We start from the raw sequence: 20,167 nt of genomic DNA, 5'->3' as shown, positions 1-20,167 counted from the left end.
GGCAGTGGGAGAGGGCTGAAGAATGTCATTGTCAGGTGTTACAAATTCCTCTTCCTAAATCTCAGAGCAATAGTTCCTCTTATTTGAACATAAGCAATCTACTCTTTCCTGGTTCAAGATGAAATGTGATGTTCCTTTAAACATGTCCCTGCTCTCCCAAGAGAATAAAAGACTTAAAAAAAAAATCTTCTGCTTCTACTAAAATCAAATGTGGAACAAGGCCTGGAGGTGGTAAGCCAGCTAAGCTAAATTACATTCTGAGATTAATAGTAGCTATCCGTTGGGAACCACTAAATAAATATTCTAGTTAAACAAAGACTAATTAAGTTTCTCAGGAAGGCAAAGTCTCAGTGATCTCTGTCTCAAGGCTTGGGAGAATCCATGCAGGGTCCCTTCCTGAATCTCTAAACCATCATAAAAGAAAGGACAATGGCCATATGTGGTTTTTCTTTCCCCAGCCTTGATGAGCAAGTTCAATCAGGAACAAAAAGGGAAAAAAAGAGGGAGTCCAGAAGATACCTCAACTTTTCTAGAGGAGATTGTACTAGTGAAACTACATGTGACTTTTATTTCATTTTGACTTTCTTTTTTTTTTTTTGAGGGGCAATGGGGGTTAAGTGACTCGCCCAGGGTCACACAGCTAGTGTCAAGTGTCTGAGGCTGGATTTGAACTCAGGTACTCTAGAATCCAGGGCCAGTGCTTTATCCACTGCGCCACCTAGCCGCCCCCTCATTTTGACTTTCAATCCCCATAGCACCAACAAGCAACCTATTCAAACTCAATAAATATTTCTGAAGTATTGTCTAAAGGCAAGACCTCCTTGGTTCACTGAAATGCCATGTAGTATGGAAAGAGCACTGGAAGTGTAGAGAGGGGGCCTAGCTTCAGATCTTGTCTCTGCTACTTACTACCTTTGTGATCTTCAGCAGATTAAGTCACCTCCTTTGGCCTCAGTATTCTAAATGTTGCCTTTCCACTAAGTATCTGTCGTCTATCTAGACTTTGTTACTTTACCTGTAGCATATAGCACCCCCTTTTTCTCCACTTACATTGCCACTACTCTACTTTAGGCCCTACTTACCCCTCTCCTGGAGTATTGCATTAGGCTCCCAATTGGTCTTCTTGCCTCCACTCTCCTCTCTATTCGTCATCCACACTACTACCATAATGATCTTCCTTAGGTATATGACTTTATCACTACTCTCGTCAAGAGTCTTCGATAGCTCCTTTTCCCCTCTACAACAAAAGACAGATTCCTTTCTTGGCATTCTGGCAGCAATCTGCCTTTGCAGACATATCACATTTTATGTCCCATCACACACTCTGTGTTCCAGCCAGATTGGGCTACTAACTGCTTCCTCAGCTCACCGTTCTCACTCCTGCCTCCATGCATTTGCATGTTTTCCACCATCCCTAGAACACCCTCCTTCTCTTTCTCTGCTTTTCACAATCCTTATCTTCAAGGCTTAGCTCAAGTATCACCTTCTGGGAAGCCATTCCGATCTATTCTTCCAAGTACCTTTTGTTTTCATAGTTATATACTTGTTGCATTCCTTTTTTTTTTTTTATGGGGCAATGAGGGTTAAGTGACTTGCCCAGGGTCACACAGTTAGTAAGTGTCAAGTGTCTGAGGCCAGATTTGAACTCAGGTTCTCCTGAATCCAGGGCCAATGCTCTATCCACTGTGCCACCTAGCTGCCCCTTTAAAGCAATATTCTTTTTTTTTTTTGGTAAGGCAGTTGGGGTTAAGTGACTTGCCCAGGGTCACACAGCTAGTAAGTGTTAAGTGTCTGAGGTCAGATTTGAACTCAGGTTCTCCTGAATCCAGGGCCGGTGCTCTATCCACTGCGCCACCTAGCTGCCCCTTACTTGTTGCATTCCTAACCTCATATAGTGTATAAAGCTTCTTGAGGGCAGGGACTATTTCTCTTTCATATTTGTATCTCTAACCCTAATACAAAGTATGCAATTTAACAAATATTTGTTTGATTAAACTGTACTGAATATGGAGCTAAGATATTGTTTCCAAAAGACTCCAAAGGGGAATAATATCTGGGAGGGATTGGGATCCTTGCTTTCTGTTGTTAAGACTTCTCTCTCTAGTCATTGCTGTGAAAGGGACCTAATTTTGTTGTCTTCTGAGGGCTGTTTTTTTTTTTAATGGTATGATCTTATACATTCAGGTCACATATGCATTTTGTTCTTGCAGTATATGTTTGTATATGTGTTCTACATCTGTTAATGGAGAACAAAACCCTGAGAGAATGGAAAAGAGGCAATTAGATTATGGGGAGGAGAGAAGGAGCGGAAAAGAGCCAGAGGAGGTTGAAGGGGTGGGGTGGGGATTTCAGTGGGGTATTCTCCCTCTGTGTAGTTGATTGAATGATGGGAGTGGAAGTCACAGAAAGAGAGAAGGAAGGACCTGAAAAGGAGAGTGAGAGCGCTCTTTGGCTGACTACACAAATTGGCTTCTCTTTGGGGACTTTGAGAAACCAGCCTTATCCTTCTCACTGAGCTTATCCTGACATAGACCCACCTTGGACTGAGGAAATGGGAGCTACTTCTACTTTCTCTGCCTATTTGGGTCAGAGAAGGACCCTCTAATCTTTTCTTGTATTTTCTCTCATGTTATCTAGTTTCCAATTCCACTTGAATTTTTTTTCTTTATAAAAATAATTTTTTACTAATGCTTTTGGTTGCTGTTTATTTTTTTTTAATATCATAGTCATTTTCTAACATATATTTTCTTCCCTTGTAATTATAAAAAGTAAAACAGTAGGGGCAGCTACGTGGCACAGTGGATAAAGCACCCGCCCTGGATTCAGGAGTACCTGAGTTCAAATCCGGCCTCAGACACTTAACACTTACTAGTTGTGTGACCCTGGGCAAGTCACTTAACCCTCATTGCCCTAAAAAAAAAAAAAAAAAGGAAAACAGTTAAGCAACAATAGCTAACAGAGCAAATATATCTGACAATGTATAATAATATTCTCTATCCATAATCTCTGCCCTCTTTATTAAGAAGGTTAGGGAGCATTTCCCCCCTGTTTTCCCTTATCCTGTCCTCAAAGGCAGCATACCTTTCTCCTTGACATTTTAAAAGGAATTTACTACAAAGCATCCCAAGGTAAATTTTACAAGCTATGAGGGTCTTATAGGTAATCTAGTACTACAAACCAACTATAGGGAACCAGGCCTCACTCTTTCTGAGCAACCTGTTGCATCCCAATTAGCCTGTATGCTTTTGCTCTTGGTGTTAGTGTGGCTTTAGCCTACTGGATTTGATTTGCAAAGCTGGTTGCCTTTTCTCGGCCTTCTAAAATCTTCTTGCTAGAGGCAATTAGGTGGCACAGTAGATAGAGTTCTGGGCCTGGAGTCAGGAAGACATTAGTTAAAATCTCACTTCAGACACTAACTAGCTATGTGACCCTGGACAAGTCACTTATCCTCTGTCTGCCTCAGTTTCCTCACTCTAAAATAGAAACAAAAACAGCAATGAACTCTCAGGGTTGTTGTGAGAATCAAGTGAGATAATATTTGTAAACTGCTTAGCCCATTGCCTGGCACATGGTAGGCACTTAAAATGTTTGTTTCCTTCCTTGCCTGACCTTTAGCTCTGTGTTTGGGAAGCCAGGACCTTGAGCAAGAACTTTCTTCCTACAGGTTTGATAATTCAGCTTGTTCTCATTGACTTCAGGAATGCACAGTTTGGAACTGCTCCCTCACTCTAGAGTCCTTGGCCCTGGTCCTGGATGAGATTCTTCATCCTTCCTCCCACTTCTGTGACTCCCAGACAAGACATACTCCTTATCTGACCTCCCAAACTATCCCCATCTTGGATTTCAGTCCTTCTTCTTTTTCCTGTGGCCATCTTCATGCTTTGGATGTTCTTCATCCTACCCTCCTATCTTCTCCATTTATTCTTTGTTGGTCCATCCACCTAAAGAAAATTTTCCTAGTTGAATTATGGTGATTAAGTATAATCGCCTTTTCTACTCATTGTTCTACACTGATATTAGGGCATGTGGCATCAATACCATAAGTGTAGGCCTTAATGATACCTCTCCCAAAACCTGGTCCCCTAATGTGGTTGCCATAATAGACACACCCTCCCCATTCCCAACCTGATGTGCTGTTGGCCCATTTCTAGCTGTCTTCTGAGCTAAACTTTGAAGTCAGTGGATATTGATCATTTGATATTGATCTCATTTATGGTCTCTTGTCACTTCCCAGTTTCAGGATACTTCAGTTTGCTTGCATTTTGATTCCTCCCCTTAGACCTGGATTCTTTATATTACATGTGTTTATGATAATTATTGTTTAAAATGCATGTAGCATGCATCAATTACATCACATATTATCCTTCCCTTGTAATCTTGCAGGGATTAAAGATTTTCTAGTCCACACCTTTCATTTTATAGGTGAATAAACTGAGATCCAGAGGTGTGAAGCAATTTGCTAAGGTTAACGTAATTAGTGGTAGGGATGTTCCTGATTGAAAGCAGTAAGATGGATTAAAATTAAGTAAATACTCAAGTTCCCTGCAATACCTATGACTCATTTGTGTCCACCTATATTAGTAGAAAGAGCACTGGGCTGAGTCAGGAGTCTTGGGTTTGGGGCCTAAACTCTGCCATTAGCTAGATATTTAACCTTGGGGAAATCATTTAACCTCTGTGCTTCCAAGTTTCATCATCTATAAGATGAAAGGTGGTCTAAATGAGCTCTAATATCCGTTCCTGCTCTAATAATCTGGGGAAAATGTGTGTGTGTGTATATATATATTTATCTCTATCTCTCCATCTCTCCATCTATCTCTATCTCTATCTCTATCTAACTCTATATCTATATATTGCTTGAAATAAGGATAATTAGCAAACTCATACTGCTAATAGTTTGGTTCCCAAAACTAAGTATTTATATAAAAACTTGATTCTGGCCATCGATAAATGAAAGTATTTGTATTTTTATAAGCAAGATTCAATAAATACACATGTGTTAATAGTGCTAATTAAGGCAAGATAAATTCATTGAAAAACAAGTCCATAGAATAAGATCAGTGTACAAATTAGCTAGTTGTTCTTCTGTCTTAAAATCATTAGTCATTCTTTGCCTGTTCCAAATTTAATGTGTCAGATGGTTCAGTTTATCTACTGTCAATTCTATAAATACTTTTTTCAATTGAATTCAACTCAACAAACATTGGTTGAACATCTACTATCAGCAGATCACTTGTCTCTCATTGGATTAGGAAGTATAAAATTTGCTAAGATGTGGTCCCTGCCCTCATGGAACTTAGACTGGTATAAAGAGAAAATACAAAGCCAGATAACAATAATGCACAATATTATTTGATAAATACAAAACAAGATACTACATGAATTCTATATGGAAAGGTCACTACCAACAAGGACATCCAGGAAGGCTTCATGGAAGACATAGCATTTAAAGTGTGAGTTGGTTGGTTGGTTGGTAGTTGTTGTCTGTTGTTGTTGTTGTTGTTGTTGATCATGATCATAATTTGTTTTTTTTAGTGATGGTAGAATTGCAGATAGGGAACCATTGATATTTTTCTTTTGCCTGGTTCTCCTTTTGATCAGTGGTACACACTTGTAAAATGTCTGTATGAACCTGAAAGAATTCTTCCATGATTGAGAACCATAGTGGGAAGACAAACTAGAGAATTCATAGACCAAAACAAAATCCTCCTCAACATTTTCTAGCCCATGAAAAAAATCTGCTCGTTCCGTGGTCTGTTTTTCTGCATGCCTAAATCCAGCCAGTAGAGGGAAGTAGTTGACCCCAAAGATCCAACACATGGCTTTGCTCAAAGTTCTAAAACATGGATGTCATTTAAAAAATAAAAAGGTATTAGAGGGAATACTAGATTGATAGAGTACTGAATAGACTCATAAGTTCATCATAAAATGTCAGAATTGGATAAGACTAGAGATCACTAAGTCCAACCTTCTCATTTTACAAATGAGGAAATTAAGGCTCAGAGAATGAAAATGACTTGGCCAAGATCACTCAGCTAATAGAAGGAAAGAAGGAAGGAAGGAAAGGAGGAAGGGAGGGAGGGAAGAAACGAAGAGGAAAGAAGGAAGGAGAAAGGGAAGAAGGGAAGGAAGGAGGACAAAAAAGAAGAAAGGAGGGAGGGAAGGGAAGGGAAGGAGAAGAAAAAGGAAGGAAGGGAGAGATGGAAGAAAGAAGGATTGAGGGAAGAGGAGAGAAGCAAGGAGGGAGAAAAGGAAGGAAGAGTTTTCATAGAACTTAGCACCTGAGTTGAACTTTGAGGGAAGATAGGAATTTTAAGATGTGAAAGATGAGGAGGGAATTTCCAGAGTGAGAGACATTTTGGTAGAAGGTGCAGACATGTCAAATATGAGAGAAGGAATGAAAATTTGAAGAATAGCTACTGTAACTTATTTTAGCTGAAACATATAATGAATGAAGGGGAATAATTTCAAATAAATCCGAAAAGCTAGAGTTGAACCAGTTTGTAGAAGGCTTTAAATGACAGGTTGAGGAATTTGTTTTATTCTAGAAGCAAAAGAAAATCACTGAAGATTTTTAGTTTTAGATGAACATCATGCCTGCATTTTGGAAGGTATCATTTTAGCAGCTGTGGAAGGAATTATTGGAGAAGGAAGAAATCAGAAGCAGCAATGGTTATTATGAGACTGGTGTCCAGGCAAGAAATGGTGAGGACCTTATCTATGACTGTGTACAGGAGAAGTTGTGTAGGCATAAAGTGGCAGTGTTGTGACTATAACCCAGATCTTTTGATTTGAAATCCAGTGCTAGTTTCATCATACTTGATGGTCCTAAATGTAGGAAGTGTTCCAGATAACCAGTGAACTCTAGATCTCTGTCTCTCTGTCTCTCTGTGTTTGTCTCTCTGTCTGTCTCTGTCTCTCCATCTCTCTCTGTCTCTGTCTCTCTCTCTCTCTCTCTCTCTCTCTCTCTCTCTGTCTCTCTGTCTCTCTCTCTCTCTCTATCTTCTGGGAAGGAAAAGCCTACTTGGGATCAAACATGTCCCTCAAACATCTTTTCCGCTCCAGGTTAAATGTTCCTAGCCTCTTCATCAAATCTTCAGGCATGGACTTTGCCCTCCTGGTTGCCACCCTCTCTATGCTTTTCATTTTAGCTATGTCCTTTCTTCCTAAACTTCAGTTCTTAGAACTAAGCACAATATCTCAGAATTGATGAGACCAGAACAAACAATGTAGGAACTATCACCTCCTATTCCTATAAGCTATTTCTCTCTTCAGGCTGGGGTCAGGAAGACTTATCTTCCTAAGTTCAAATCTAGCCTGAGACACTTGCTAACTGTGTGACCCTGGGCAAATCACATAACCTTGTTTGCTTCAGTTTCCTCATCTGTAAAATGGGCTGGAGAAGGAAATGGCACACCACTCCAGTATCTTTGCCTAGAAATCCTCAGATGGGGTCACAAAGAGTCCGAAGCAACTGAACAACCACAACAAAATTCTCTCTTAATGCAACCCAAGATCACATTAGCTTTGTTGACTGCCAAATCATTTCATATTGATGAAAGATTCATACCTCATATTCAGCTTAGAGTCCACTTAAACTTTCAAATATTTCTCAAAGTGCTAAGTATGCCTCCTCCCTATCCTAGAGTTGCATGGTTGATTTCTAGGTCTCAAGTAAAAGGCTTTATATTTGCCCCTTCTGAATTTCATCTCAGTAGATTCAGCCCAATGCTCCAGTCTATCAAGATCAGTTTGGATACTGTGACTGATACATTAGATTGTGAGCTCCTCAAGGGTGTCTTTTTCCTCTTTTTGTGTCTCCAGCACTTAGCACAGTGCCTGGAACATAGTAGGTGCTTAATAAGCATTTATTGAATGTTCTATCATTCAGTATTTTAGCTCATCCTTACAACTTCTTGTCATGTGAATTTGTTGAGCATGCTATCTTATGCCACCATCTAAGCCAGTGTTATAAATGATACACAACATGGGACTAAACTCACATTCCAGTGTCACTCTCTGGAGATCTGATAAGTCACATCTACTGATTCCCTTAAGAGTTCCAGACCTTTCTCTCTGCTCTTCCAACAAACTTCCCTTATTTGTTGTCTTCCTCAATTAGAGTGTGGTTTCCTTGAGAAAACATAGAAAAAACTATTTGGCTTTTTCTACTTGTATCCCAAAGGCTAAGGTGCCTGACATAGAATAAGTGCTTCATTAATATTTATTCAGTCATTCACTTTGACGCTGATCCATGCACTACCCTGGGTCTAGCCATTCAAACAGTTCCCAGTCCATCTGACTACTATTTCATTGTAGTCTAGTCCACTTCAATCCATCAATCCCACAAGAGTAGTGTAAGATACTTTAATAAATGTTTTGCTAAAGTTTAAACAAACTATATCTGAGGCACTTCTCTGAGTTACCACATTGGCAGCCCCATTAAAAAAAATAGGTGGGGGGGGCAGCTAGGTGGTGCAGTGGATAAAGTACTGGTCTTGGATTCAAGAGGACTTGAGTTCAAATCCGGCCTCGGACACTTGACACTTACTAGCTGTGTGACCCTTGGCAAGTCACTTAACCCCAATTGCCTCACAAAAAAAAAAAATAATAAATAAGTAGGAGTTGGGTGAGTAAAGGAGATGAAGGGAAAAGTGTGAAAATTCTCTGCTGCTCAGCCATCTTTCAAATTCATGTTTAGTTCCATTGTTGTTGTTCAGTCATGTGTTCTGTTGGGCTCCTCATGACCCTGTTTGGGGTTTCCTTGTCAAAGACATTGAATGGTTTGCCATTTCCTTCTCCAGTTCATTTTACAGATGAGGAAACTGAGGCAAACAGGATTAAGTGACTTGTTCAGGGTCACACAGCCAATAAATGTCTGAGGCAGGATTTGAACTCAGAAAGATGAGTTTTCCTGATTCCAGGCCCAGAGCGCACTGCACCATGTAGCTGTCCCTTACGTTCCATTACATCCCTCTAATCAAATTAGATTTTTCACTCTTCCTTGAATGTATCTTCCACTCTGTTGCCAATTCTCCTTGATTTCTGCTATTCTTTCTTTTTGAAATGCCCATCCCTCTTACTTCCATTTATTGAAATTCTATTTATCCTTTAGGACCCAGCTCCAATGCTACCTCCTCCATGAAAGGCTTTCCCATTTCTTTATATGGAAGCGATCTTCTTGGGGGCAGCTAGGTGGTGCAGTGGATAAAGCACCAACCCTGGATTTAGGAGGACCTGAGATCAAATCCATCCTCAGACACTTGTCACTTACTAGCTGTGTGACGCTGGGCAAGTCACTTAACCCTCATTGCCCTGCAAAAAAAAAAGAAAAAAAAACTATCTTCTTTTCCTCTGAATTCTCATGGCATTTTGTTACTTCCCCTTGTGTCATTTACAAAATGATCTGTTTCCTTGTTGTTGTTCATTGTTTCTTTCTTTCTTTTTTTTTTTTGGTGAGGCAATTGGGGCCAAGTGACTTGCCCAGGGTCACACAGCTAGTGTTAAGTGTCTGAGGCCAGATTTGAACTCAGGTCCTCCTGACTCCAGGGCCGATGCTCTATCCACTGCACCACCTAGCTGCCCCTGTTCATTGTTTCTTAAAGATATTTGTGCTTATATATTATCTCTTTTCTTTGACTAGAAGCAACTTGAATATTTGTCCTGCCTGTCTTTGAATCTTCATCCCCTTTGGTGCCCAGCACAGTATCTTACATGAATGCTAAACAAAGTGACCAAAGATGGACACAGGCCACCTCTGACAACCGTGCAGGAAAAAGACAAAGAGCTTTAACACTAAGTGGCTGTTTTATTCAACCATCCTCACCTGCTAATGCTAATGTCAAAGTTCTGAAATTCTTCCTTCACCCCGGGGTACTCCTATTTCCTCAGCTTTTATATATCATCAGGTGGTCAGACTCCAGCAGCAAAGTCTTCCCTCCCCCCCACCCCTGTTTGCTAATTATTCTTTTTAAATGAAATTTCTGGAATGCTTCATAATAAAGATTTTTTAATGATTTAGGCTTTTAATTAGAAAGGGTGATTAGATTGGCCACTGTGTTGTTACTAGATTGCCTTTAATGAAACTGACTTTAGCACAGTAGATAAAAGGGGCATTTGAACCCCAGTATGGTTCTGTTCTCCATTCACTCCCCCACTTATTCACTGTGTTTGTCCGACAGACCAAGGTGAGCTGGGAAGGTGACAAACTCCAATGTGTGCAAAAAGGTGAGAAGGAAGGCCGAGGGTGGACACAATGGATCGAAGGCAATGAGCTGCATCTGGTATGTTCCTGAAGCACAGGCTAAGTACCTTCCTTTTGTTTGTCCCCCACCCCCACCCCACTCCCCACACCCACAGTAATCATTGTCACATGGTATGTAGCCAGGATGGAATGGGGAGAAATCAAGCATTGCTGCTGCTTTCATTTTGCCTCTGAAGTAGGGAACCAAGGCAGGCGGCCGATAAATTACATTAACTCTGCTTTCAACTTCATTATGTTCCCTTTATGTATCCTGAAATACATAAAGTTTTGCTCTGGGATGGGATTTTAGTTAATTCAAGTGTGATCAGTGTCAGAGGCCAGGCTGTGTGGCTCCCTAGCTACCATATTAGTGATTACCGAGTAATGCAAACTAAAATTAGCATAAGCTTGAACTTATAGGACAAAGAGCTGAGATTGGATGGTGGAGAAAAGGGCTTCTTTCTCCTGGTCTTCTAAGGACCACCTCAGTGGGCATACAACACAAGGCCCGAAAAGCTGTGATTTTTTTTTTTTCTTGAAAGACAATCTGGTATAAGGGAAAGATCGCTGGACAGAAGTCTGCTTAATTACATACTAGCCATGAGACTATGAGCAAATCACTAAACTTTCCTCAGTCTTGGTTTCCTTATATATAAAATGGGAATAATGGCAATAATAATAATGGTATATATGCATCCTATTTGCTTTCCAGGAAATGAGGGTGCAAGGTGTCATATGCAAGCAAGTCTTCAAGAAGGTCCAGTGAACTTAGCATCAAGAAGGGCAGAATTGAAGTGTCCGTCTGACCCCCCATCACGTCCTGCTGTTAGAGGGCCAGGAATGCCTGACCAATTAGAAAGCCTAACCATCACCTGTTGTCAGAATCCACTCCTTGCTTTTTTTCATATTTTCTTTATTAAAAAAGACATCGTTACAAATAAACATTATGCCTGTCAGACATTTACATGAAAAAGTGAATGCTCTTGTATGTAGCTTTTTCTTTGTCTTTTTGAGACTATCAGTCAATGAGCATTGTATTGATTGACTATGATGTGCCATACTGCGATAAGTCACAGGAATGCAAACCAAGGCAAAACCAACCCCTGCACACAAGAAGCTCACAACTGAATGCAAGGTGTAAGTAGGGTAAACTGGATATCATTTCAGCAGTGAGTGAAGAGACCTGGGAAAGGTCTCCTGTAGAAGGTGGGGTTTGAACTGAGTCTTGAAGCCAAGGGAGCCAGGAGGCAAAGTCAAGGAGAGCATGCCAGGCATGGGGGACAGTCAGTGCCAAGGAGGAGTTGGGCTATGGAGTGTCCTGTTCAAGAAACAGCATTAAAGTCAGTGTTGCTTGATCATAGAGGACACAGAGGGATTCAAAGTATAAATTGCTTAGGAGGGACAGCTAGGTGGCACAGTGGATAGTGCACTGGCCCTGGATTCAGGAGGACCTGAGTTCAAATTTGTCCTCAGACACTTGACACTTCCTATCTATGTGACCCTGGGCAAGTCACTTAACCTCACCAAAAAAACAAACAAAAAATTGCTTAAGTAGGGAAGAAAGAAAGGGCAAGGTCAGGAAGGTCTTTAAAATCTGGGGATTTTATATTTGTTCTTGGAGGTGATAGGGGGCTCCTGGGACTCACTGAGAAGGAGGTGACATAGTCAGACCTGTAATTTAGGAAGATTCCATTGCTGAGGGAAGGATGGACTGGAACGGGGAGAATCTCAGGACAGGCGGACCACTAACAACAGGCTATAATTGCAATAGCCCAGAACGTAAGGAGGGCCTGCTTCAGGCTGTATGAGAGGAGAGAAGGATCGTCCTAGTAGGGAAGGTGGGAATGATGGGACTTGGCAACAGATTGGAGGTGGCAGGTAAGTGTGAGTGAGGAGTCAAGGAGGTCACTGAGTTTGTAAGCCTGGATGGCTGGGAGAAAGTCATGGGGAAGTTTGGGAAAGAATTTTTTAAAAGTTCAAAAAAGAGTCAGTTATTCAACTTAGAGATGTGGTTTACATGTCTCTCTAGAGCTAGGAAGGACCTTTAGAGTCATGTAGCCCAAACCCCTTATTTATAGAGGTGGAAAGTGAGGTCCAGATAAGTTAAGTCAAGATCATAAAGGGAGCAAGAGTGTGAGGATTTGAACTCAGGCCCTTTGACTCTAAATCTACCATTCTTTGTATCACATCACACTGTTCTTCAAGGAATGGTTTTGCCTGAACAGAGAGCTGAACCATGGATCCTCATTTTGCAAGTACGGATGCAGATAAGGCAGTATTTGGGGAGTTTCGATTAGCATGCACTGGGAAGGTTTCATAGATTTGTAATAATTTTGTTTTCTTCGTAAGAAAACCCTAAACAAATCTCAGGCAAGACTAGCCTTGCACAAAGGGAAGATAGGGAGCTGCCTACATGATTCTTTTTTTTTCTTCTTCTATTTTTATTACTGCTTTTTGTTTTATTTATTACATTATAGTTATTTCCCCATATAGTCACCCCACACAGAGCCCTCCTTTGCAACAAAGAAAAAGAAATAAGCAAAACTTAACTGATATTCAGCTGATCTCATAATACATGCAACATTTCATGCCTCTACTAAAAGTAGGGCTAGTTCATCCTCTGTTTTCTTAAATCAAGATGTTTTATTGTAATTAATCAGAATTCATCTGTCTTTCTGTGTTGCTTTCCAGGTGTGTTATTAGAAGTCACATTCATTGTTCTTTTGGCTCAGATTTTGTCATTCTCTATCACCTTATACAAGTTTTCCAGTGTTTCTTCGAATTCCTTATATGCTCTTTTTAAAGCTATAGTTATATTCCATTGAATTCATTCTCTAAACCATGGGTACCCACCTTGTTCTGGTGGATGTTGCTATGAATATTTTATTATATATCAGAACTTTCTGTCATGATCTCCTTGGGATATATGGCTATGTCAAAAGGTATAAATAGTTTAGTGATTTTTTTTCATAATTCCAAATTGGTTTTTACTACCACTGATCCAATTTATAGCTCCACCAACAGTGTATTAGTGTGCTCAACTTCCCAAAGTTTTCTCCAACATTGGCTGTTTCTATTCATCATCTTTGACAATTTGAGGTGTGTAATGGAAAACTTCAAAGTTATTTCTATGTGGTTTGCTTTCAACAGCACCAAGAATGTTTCCTATCCTTTCTTCCAACAAAACTAAAAATAGTACTTCCTTATCCTGATACCTGAAATTATTTTAATGAGGTCTCACAGCCCTGGATTCTGCTTAAAGTATTAATACCCCATGGTAGAGGTACTAGAGTGATTTAAATTCATCAGTGAATGATAGCAAATTAGAGGAGGCATCCTACAGTGAAGCAGGCACTCGCCCTAGAAGCAGTGAACCTGGGTTCAAATCCTACCTCAGATGCTTACTCTCTCTGTGACCTGGGGAAAGCACTTAACCTCTCTGGGCCTTAGTTTCCTCAACTATAAAGTGGCAGGGGATAGCAGGGAGAATGAGAGGTAGACTAGATGACCTCTGAAATCCCTAGACCTAGAAAACTACATCTATCTAGAGAGACCAGGTTTTGATGAAGGGATTGGGAAGGGAAAGTGGCTATAAGTGTATTGTGGTACATGAAGGAAGAAGAAGTACAAGACATAACCATGAAGGGAAAAGGCTCAAAGCGCCAAGGATGAAGTTGACTGAATACACAATCCATGACCTAGACATCATGGAGGTGGAGAGCACAGTGGTTATGAGGCTGGAGAAGAAATTCAGTGATAGCTATCACAATTCATGTTGGTTAAATGGCTATAAATTCTGAGTCTGCTTTTTGACACTTGGACCACAGTTGCCTAGGTTCTCTGGGTGGTCCTTTTGCTTTGGAATGAATTGCTTCACCTCATTCCTTGTAACTGGAAACCCCTTTGAGCAATGTACTTTGGACCTTCCAAAAATGCTACTCACCTAATAGGATTCAAGACCCTAAGAAGGGAAATGAAAGAAGTATAGGGTTTGATGTGGTAGACATGACCCTAATCCTCAGGAAATTTCTCTCCTTAATGGGGGTCATGAAGTGGGACAGGACTGGGGTGGGGAGGGAGAATAGGCTATTATTACAGAATATTTAATCCAACAATGGTTGGCACTTAATTACTATTAAGTACCAACTATGTACACATACTAGGAATGCAAAGATGAAAAACAACATGGTATCTGCTCTTAGTAGATGCCCTCTGGTGTGGGGGTTGCTGTCCTTTTCAGTGCTCTTCATCTTTGGTGTCTACCTGATTCACCCAACTCTCACTTGTGATTCCAAGAAGCTGTAGCATGCTCAGCTGCCACACAGCAGTAAATCAGCTCAGCTGACAGGCTGAACCAGATTGAGGGTAACCAACAGGCCTCAAACTCATCATTGAGTTAGGGGGATGTATACCCCAAGCATGTGAAGACTTCACCCAGAGGAATGGACACGAGAGAACAATTGGTCCCAACAGCTATGCAAATGGATGAAACAGGCATTGTAGTGCTTAAAGCTTGGTCAGATATCAAAGAAGCCAAGGGGCCATTGTCAGTCATCTTGACTTTTGTCTCACCACCAGACTCCAATGACCCTGGGGTCATTCCTATAGCCCCTAGGAAGACTGGGTTTCCACTTTGGAAGCCACTGTCCTAGAATCCAGGGCATGATAAACACAAACACACACACACACACACACACACACACACACTCTTAAATATATAGAAAATCAAAACAGAGAGTCCCCATGAAGTAGTGGATAGAGAACTGTTCTTGGAATCAAGATGGCCTGAGTTGAAGTTCCTTTTCTAACATATAATGGCTGTATGCTATTTTTCACTTTCTTTCATTTTTTTCCTTTTGTTCAAGTTTTCTTGTACAAAATAACTAATATGGTCATGTTTTACATAAAAAACAATCCAAGAGACATGAGAAAGTGGTACAAGAATAAAACCATAGATTTAGAGCTTGAGAAGAACTTAAAGGTTATCTAGTTCAAACTTATTATTTTACAAATGAGTAAACTGAGGCCCAGAGAGATTGAATGACTTGCCCATGGTCAAAAGAGATGTGCTTATCTGGGATTTGAATCCATATTCTCTGACTTTAAATCCAATGCATTTTCCACTATACTTTCCTGACATCCATGATTGAGCAATAAATGCCTGGAAGAAGATTCAATCTCTTCTCTCAAGGGGATTTTGTATCTCCTGGAGTCATTCAAAACAGCTTTCGGAAATGGTAATCCACAAAAATCCAAATACTGTTTGAGGAAAACAATGGATGATTGTTTCTGAGTGTAGGAGGCTTGGGGGGAGGGGGTAAAGTAGGTTGAAAGGCATTCAGGTGGGAAGTTATTAGGGTGGAGACAAAATAGGTGAGGTCTGTCCAAGTGAAGGTATGCTTTAAGAACACTTCCTTATGAAATTCTTCCTCAAACCTCATTTCCACCCATTGCTCTAAAGTGAAGCCAATTTACTCTTTTTTGGGGGGAGGGGCAGGGCAATGAGAGTTAAGTGACTTGCCCAAGGTCACACAGCTACTGTCAAGTGTCAAAGTTCGGATTTGAATTCAGGTCCTCTTGAATCCAGGGCCAGTGCTTTATCCACTGAGCCATCTAGCTGCACCCCCAACTTACTCTTATAATCTTCAATGCTCTATCTACTTCTGGCTGTGTGGAGAAAGGAACAGATGAAAAATGTGGATGAAGGACAAAGCAGAGGAGGAGAAGGAGAAGGAATTGTGAAAGAAGGAATATCTGGGAATTGGGAAAGCCAGAGAGTGATTTAAAGAAGGAAAAATTTGGAAAGACTTGCATGATGATGCAAAGAATTCTGGATATGGAGTCAGAGGACCCTAGTTCAAATAAAGGCTCTGAGCTCTAATACTGCTGAATATCCAATATAATTTTCTTTTAGAAATTTTTATGGTTCTTTAGGAGTCGCTCAAAAAAGCTGTAATATTTGTAAGACTTCCCCCCCCCAACCCACTTTTAAATAGTTGTGGTAATAGTAAGTTCTAAATTATGGTAAAGTTACATAACTTCTCTACTCCTCAATTTCCTTAGCTGTAAAGGCAGAGGTGGTGCAGTGGATAGAGTGCTGGGCCTGAATTCAATAAGACTTTTCTTTGTAAGTTCAAATCTGATCTTAGACACTGATTGGCTGTGTGACCCTGGGCAAGTCACTTTACCCTGTTTGCCTCAGTTCCTCATTTGTAAATTGAGCTAGAAAAGGAAATGGCTAGCTATTCCAGTATCTTAGTCAAGGAAAACCCAAATGGGGTCATGAAGAGTAGGACATGACTGAAAAATGAGGGGCAGGTAGGTGGCTCAGTGGATAGAGTTCCAGCTTGGAGTCAGGAAGACCCAACTTCAAATCCAGCCTCAGACCCTTATTAGCTGGGTGATCCCAGGCAAGTCTCTTAACCTTACTTACCTCAGTATCTTCATCTGTATAATGGCTAGAGAAGGAAATAGCAAACCATTCCAGTATCTTTGCCAAGAAAACCCCAAATGGGGTTACAAAGAGTTGGACATGACTGAAAAACAACTAAAACATAACAAGACTTAAAATAGTGATGGAGAAAATGTTAATAATGAAGATTAAACTTACAAGTATATCAAGGGGCAGCTAGGTGGCACGGTGGATAAAGTGCCAGCCCCGGATTTAGGAGGACCTGAGTTCAAATCCAGCCCCACACACTTGACACTTACTAGCTGTGTGACCCTGGGCAAGTCACTTAACCCTCATTGTCCCACCCCCACCCCCCCAAAATATATCAAAGTACATTTCTTTTCCCAGAGAGCCAATTACTAAACAAGTACCAGCACACTTCTGGAATATGCAACAATTATGATGCTCTTGCTTGAAGAGGAAAGAACTGAATCCACTGAGAAGAAAAACATTAGTCTTCCAAGGACGAATGTTGTGGAATCACTAGTGCTGTCAGATGAGAGATCATCTGGTAAGAGAATAAAGGAAAAGACAAGAGTCATCTTCCTGAATAAAAGGTCTGTTTCATTTATGGTTTTGTACCCCCCTGACCCTAGCTTATTCTTGGTACTTACTACATGCTTGGAGACATGAATTGCCTAGAATAGTGGTGATAGGTGACTTTCTGCTAAGGCTTCTAAGGCTGCCATTTATTGTCCTCATAACAATAGAGATTTTCCTTTCTTCCTGAGGCACATTCATGTGATAGTCAAACTAAATATCTAATACCCACTTCTAATAATTAACACGGACCCAAATCATACTATCAGATGGAATCCAGAAAATATTCCTAAAGATTATGAAGATTTGGAGAAAAAACTCAGGCCCTTGAGGGCACAAGTGGTGTTTTCCTCATTGCTATCCTCTGAAGGCAAGAGGAATGGCAGACTCCTTATCAGGGATATAGTGTACCTAATAAGAAATGATAGAAATGCACTTGCATTCTATCTTGGGGGGAAAAAACTAATCAAAAGTACTTTAAAATGAAAAGAAAGGAGGAGGGAGAAAACTTCCTTTGTAATCCACCATGCTAGTTATCAAACATCCGGGGGCCATCTCCCATCATCCTGTTGTATATTTTGCCACTGGACCCAGATGGCTCTGGAGGAGAGAGTGAGGTTAGTGACTATGCACAGACCTCCGTCATTTAAATCCAATTCAGTGCAAGTCATGACATCACTCCAATATCATGGTCCTCTTTGAGAACTAAAGACAAACAACAACAATGGTAGTTATCACAGAGAGTAGTTACAACATAGGAAGAATAGCAGTTGAGATGTCCAGAAATTCATAGGTGACACAATCCTAGGAAGAACTCAGCAATAAACTCCAACAGTATATGCAAATGTCCATATACAAATCCACAAAGTACAAATAACAAGCAAGTTGAACCAGAAATCCTAATACAAGAAGGCAAATTTCACTTCATGTATATCCATGAGAGTTGGTGTGGGATAAGCCTCATGATTCGACTAGTCCTCTGGAAGGGTATACTTTATTCAGAAGGACCAGGATAGAAAGGTAAAGAAGGTAAAAAGAGTAACATTGTGTATGCATATATGTATAGACACACACATGCACATGTGACTGAGTATATACATATATGTGACTACATATATTTATGAATACACATATATATATTACTGTATATATTTATGCACATGCATTTGTATCCCTACCACTTATTTTAAAATACAGTTTTATTTCATTAGGTATTTCTATTATGTGTAAAAAATTTTTAATATTAATTTTTTTAAATGGCTTCCAAATTCTCTCCCTCCTGCCCCTCCCCTACCCCTTGAGAAGCTAAGCAATATGATATCAATTACATATCTGAAATGAAATATATATTAAGAATACATACCAGGGGCAGCTAGGTGGTGAAGTGGATAGAGCACCAGCCCTGGAGTCAGGATTTCCTGAGTTCAAATCCGGCCTCAGACCCTCAACACTTACTAGCTGTGTGACCCTGGGCAAGTCACTTAACCCCAATTGCCTCACTAAAAAAAAAAAAAAAAGAATACATACCAATATGAGGAAATTCAGGAACCAAAGGAGGAAAGCATTTAGTTGAAGACCAACAGAAGGAGAAACAAAGGCAATATAATAATCAAAACATCACAGACAACCAGGAAAGAAAGAAGATATAGATGCAGAGCTTGGCCCACAGATCATAGGTTTGGAACACAGGTGTAATATAATCCTAATGGGATTATATTACAACTTGATATATTATAACTTCATTTATCTGGACACAAATTCCAGTTCCCCTTCTGCCCAAACAAAGCAGATAATATATATATTTTTTTACTTGCCTTAAGAGTTTCATTCTTAAAAAGATGAAGGAACTAAGAAAAGGAACTTAAATTCTGAATCAGATTTTTATCAACATGGAAGCAATCATTGCTGGAGTGGAAGTTAGGGAACCTTCAGACAAGAAGGACCATTATACCTTAGAGTTTTGATTGGCACACTGGAATAGTGATGAATACAAGTTTATGTTACCTAATCTCAGCTGGGCCCTCACTTTTACAAGGCAATCAATCTACTCCTTCGTAATCAGTTTGCTATCACACGTTCCACAGCAACTATTTTAGAACATCTTGTCTCTCCTGAGGCTTCCCAAAGAACCCTCTAACACTCAGGTGAGGATCTCTTCTCATACTTCACTGAAAATATTAAGGCTATTCTTTTATGGCTCACTGCTTCTCCCACTTTCTCACTTTACATTGCTCAGACATCTCACTCCACTATCTCCTCTTTCAATCTGTTCTAGGATGAAGAGGTAGCCTTTCTCCTTGCCAAGGCAAACACCTCTATATGTGCCCTTGATCTCATCTTCCATTTCTTCAGCAGATTGTCTCCATTATTTCTCCCACCCATTCTCTTATCTTTAATCTCTCCTTAACTACTGGCTCCTTTCCTGTGTCTACAAACATGTCTAGGTCTCTCTCATTCTTTTTTTGGGGGGTGGGGGAAGTGCAGTTGGGGAGAGAAGACATTCAGCAATTTTATCATTTTATTTTTTATAATTCAATTTTTTACAATTTTATTTTCAGTTTTGAATTCTCTCCCTTCCCCTTCCCCTTCCCCCTTTTTTTTTTTTTGGCAGGGCAATGGGGGTTAAGTGACTTGCCCAGGGTCACACAGCTAGTAAGTGTTAAGTGTCTGAGGCTGGATTTAAACTCAGGTACTCCTGAATCCAGGGCTGGTGCTCTATCCACTGCACCACCTAGCTGCCCCTCTATGGATAGCATATTTCATTAGGAGTCTCCCATACTTAAAAACAACTCTTTCTACCCTCTACTCTTGCCATGGTCCTATATTTTTCTCCTCTCATTTGTGGCTAGATTTCTTGAGAAAGCCATATACACTTGTCTTTACTTCTTTAATTCAGTTAAAAACTCTCTGAAATATGTCTTATAATCTCATTA

The 20,167-nt window shown here is 40.2% G+C and overlaps 1 protein-coding gene across 1 annotated transcript in view; it reads left to right on the top strand.

The window, feature by feature from the left end:
• Nucleotides 1-11,221, top strand: part of RBP1 (retinol binding protein 1) — a 43,946-nt gene extending 32,725 nt beyond the window's left edge. The window contains exons 3-4 of the mRNA XM_043991115.1: nucleotides 10,182-10,283; nucleotides 10,956-11,221. Of these exons, the coding sequence (XP_043847050.1) occupies nucleotides 10,182-10,283; nucleotides 10,956-11,009 (156 nt within the window). The 3' untranslated portion in view covers nucleotides 11,010-11,221. The remainder of the gene's footprint in view (nucleotides 1-10,181; nucleotides 10,284-10,955) is intronic.
• The last annotated feature ends 8,946 nt before the right edge of the window (nucleotides 11,222-20,167 follow it).

Source organism: Dromiciops gliroides, chromosome 3 (assembly GCF_019393635.1).
Source record: "Dromiciops gliroides isolate mDroGli1 chromosome 3, mDroGli1.pri, whole genome shotgun sequence".
Classification (NCBI taxonomy): domain Eukaryota; kingdom Metazoa; phylum Chordata; class Mammalia; order Microbiotheria; family Microbiotheriidae; genus Dromiciops; species Dromiciops gliroides.
The sequence above is the reverse complement of the archived record's forward strand: the minus strand, read 5'-3'. Positions and strand labels throughout refer to the sequence as shown.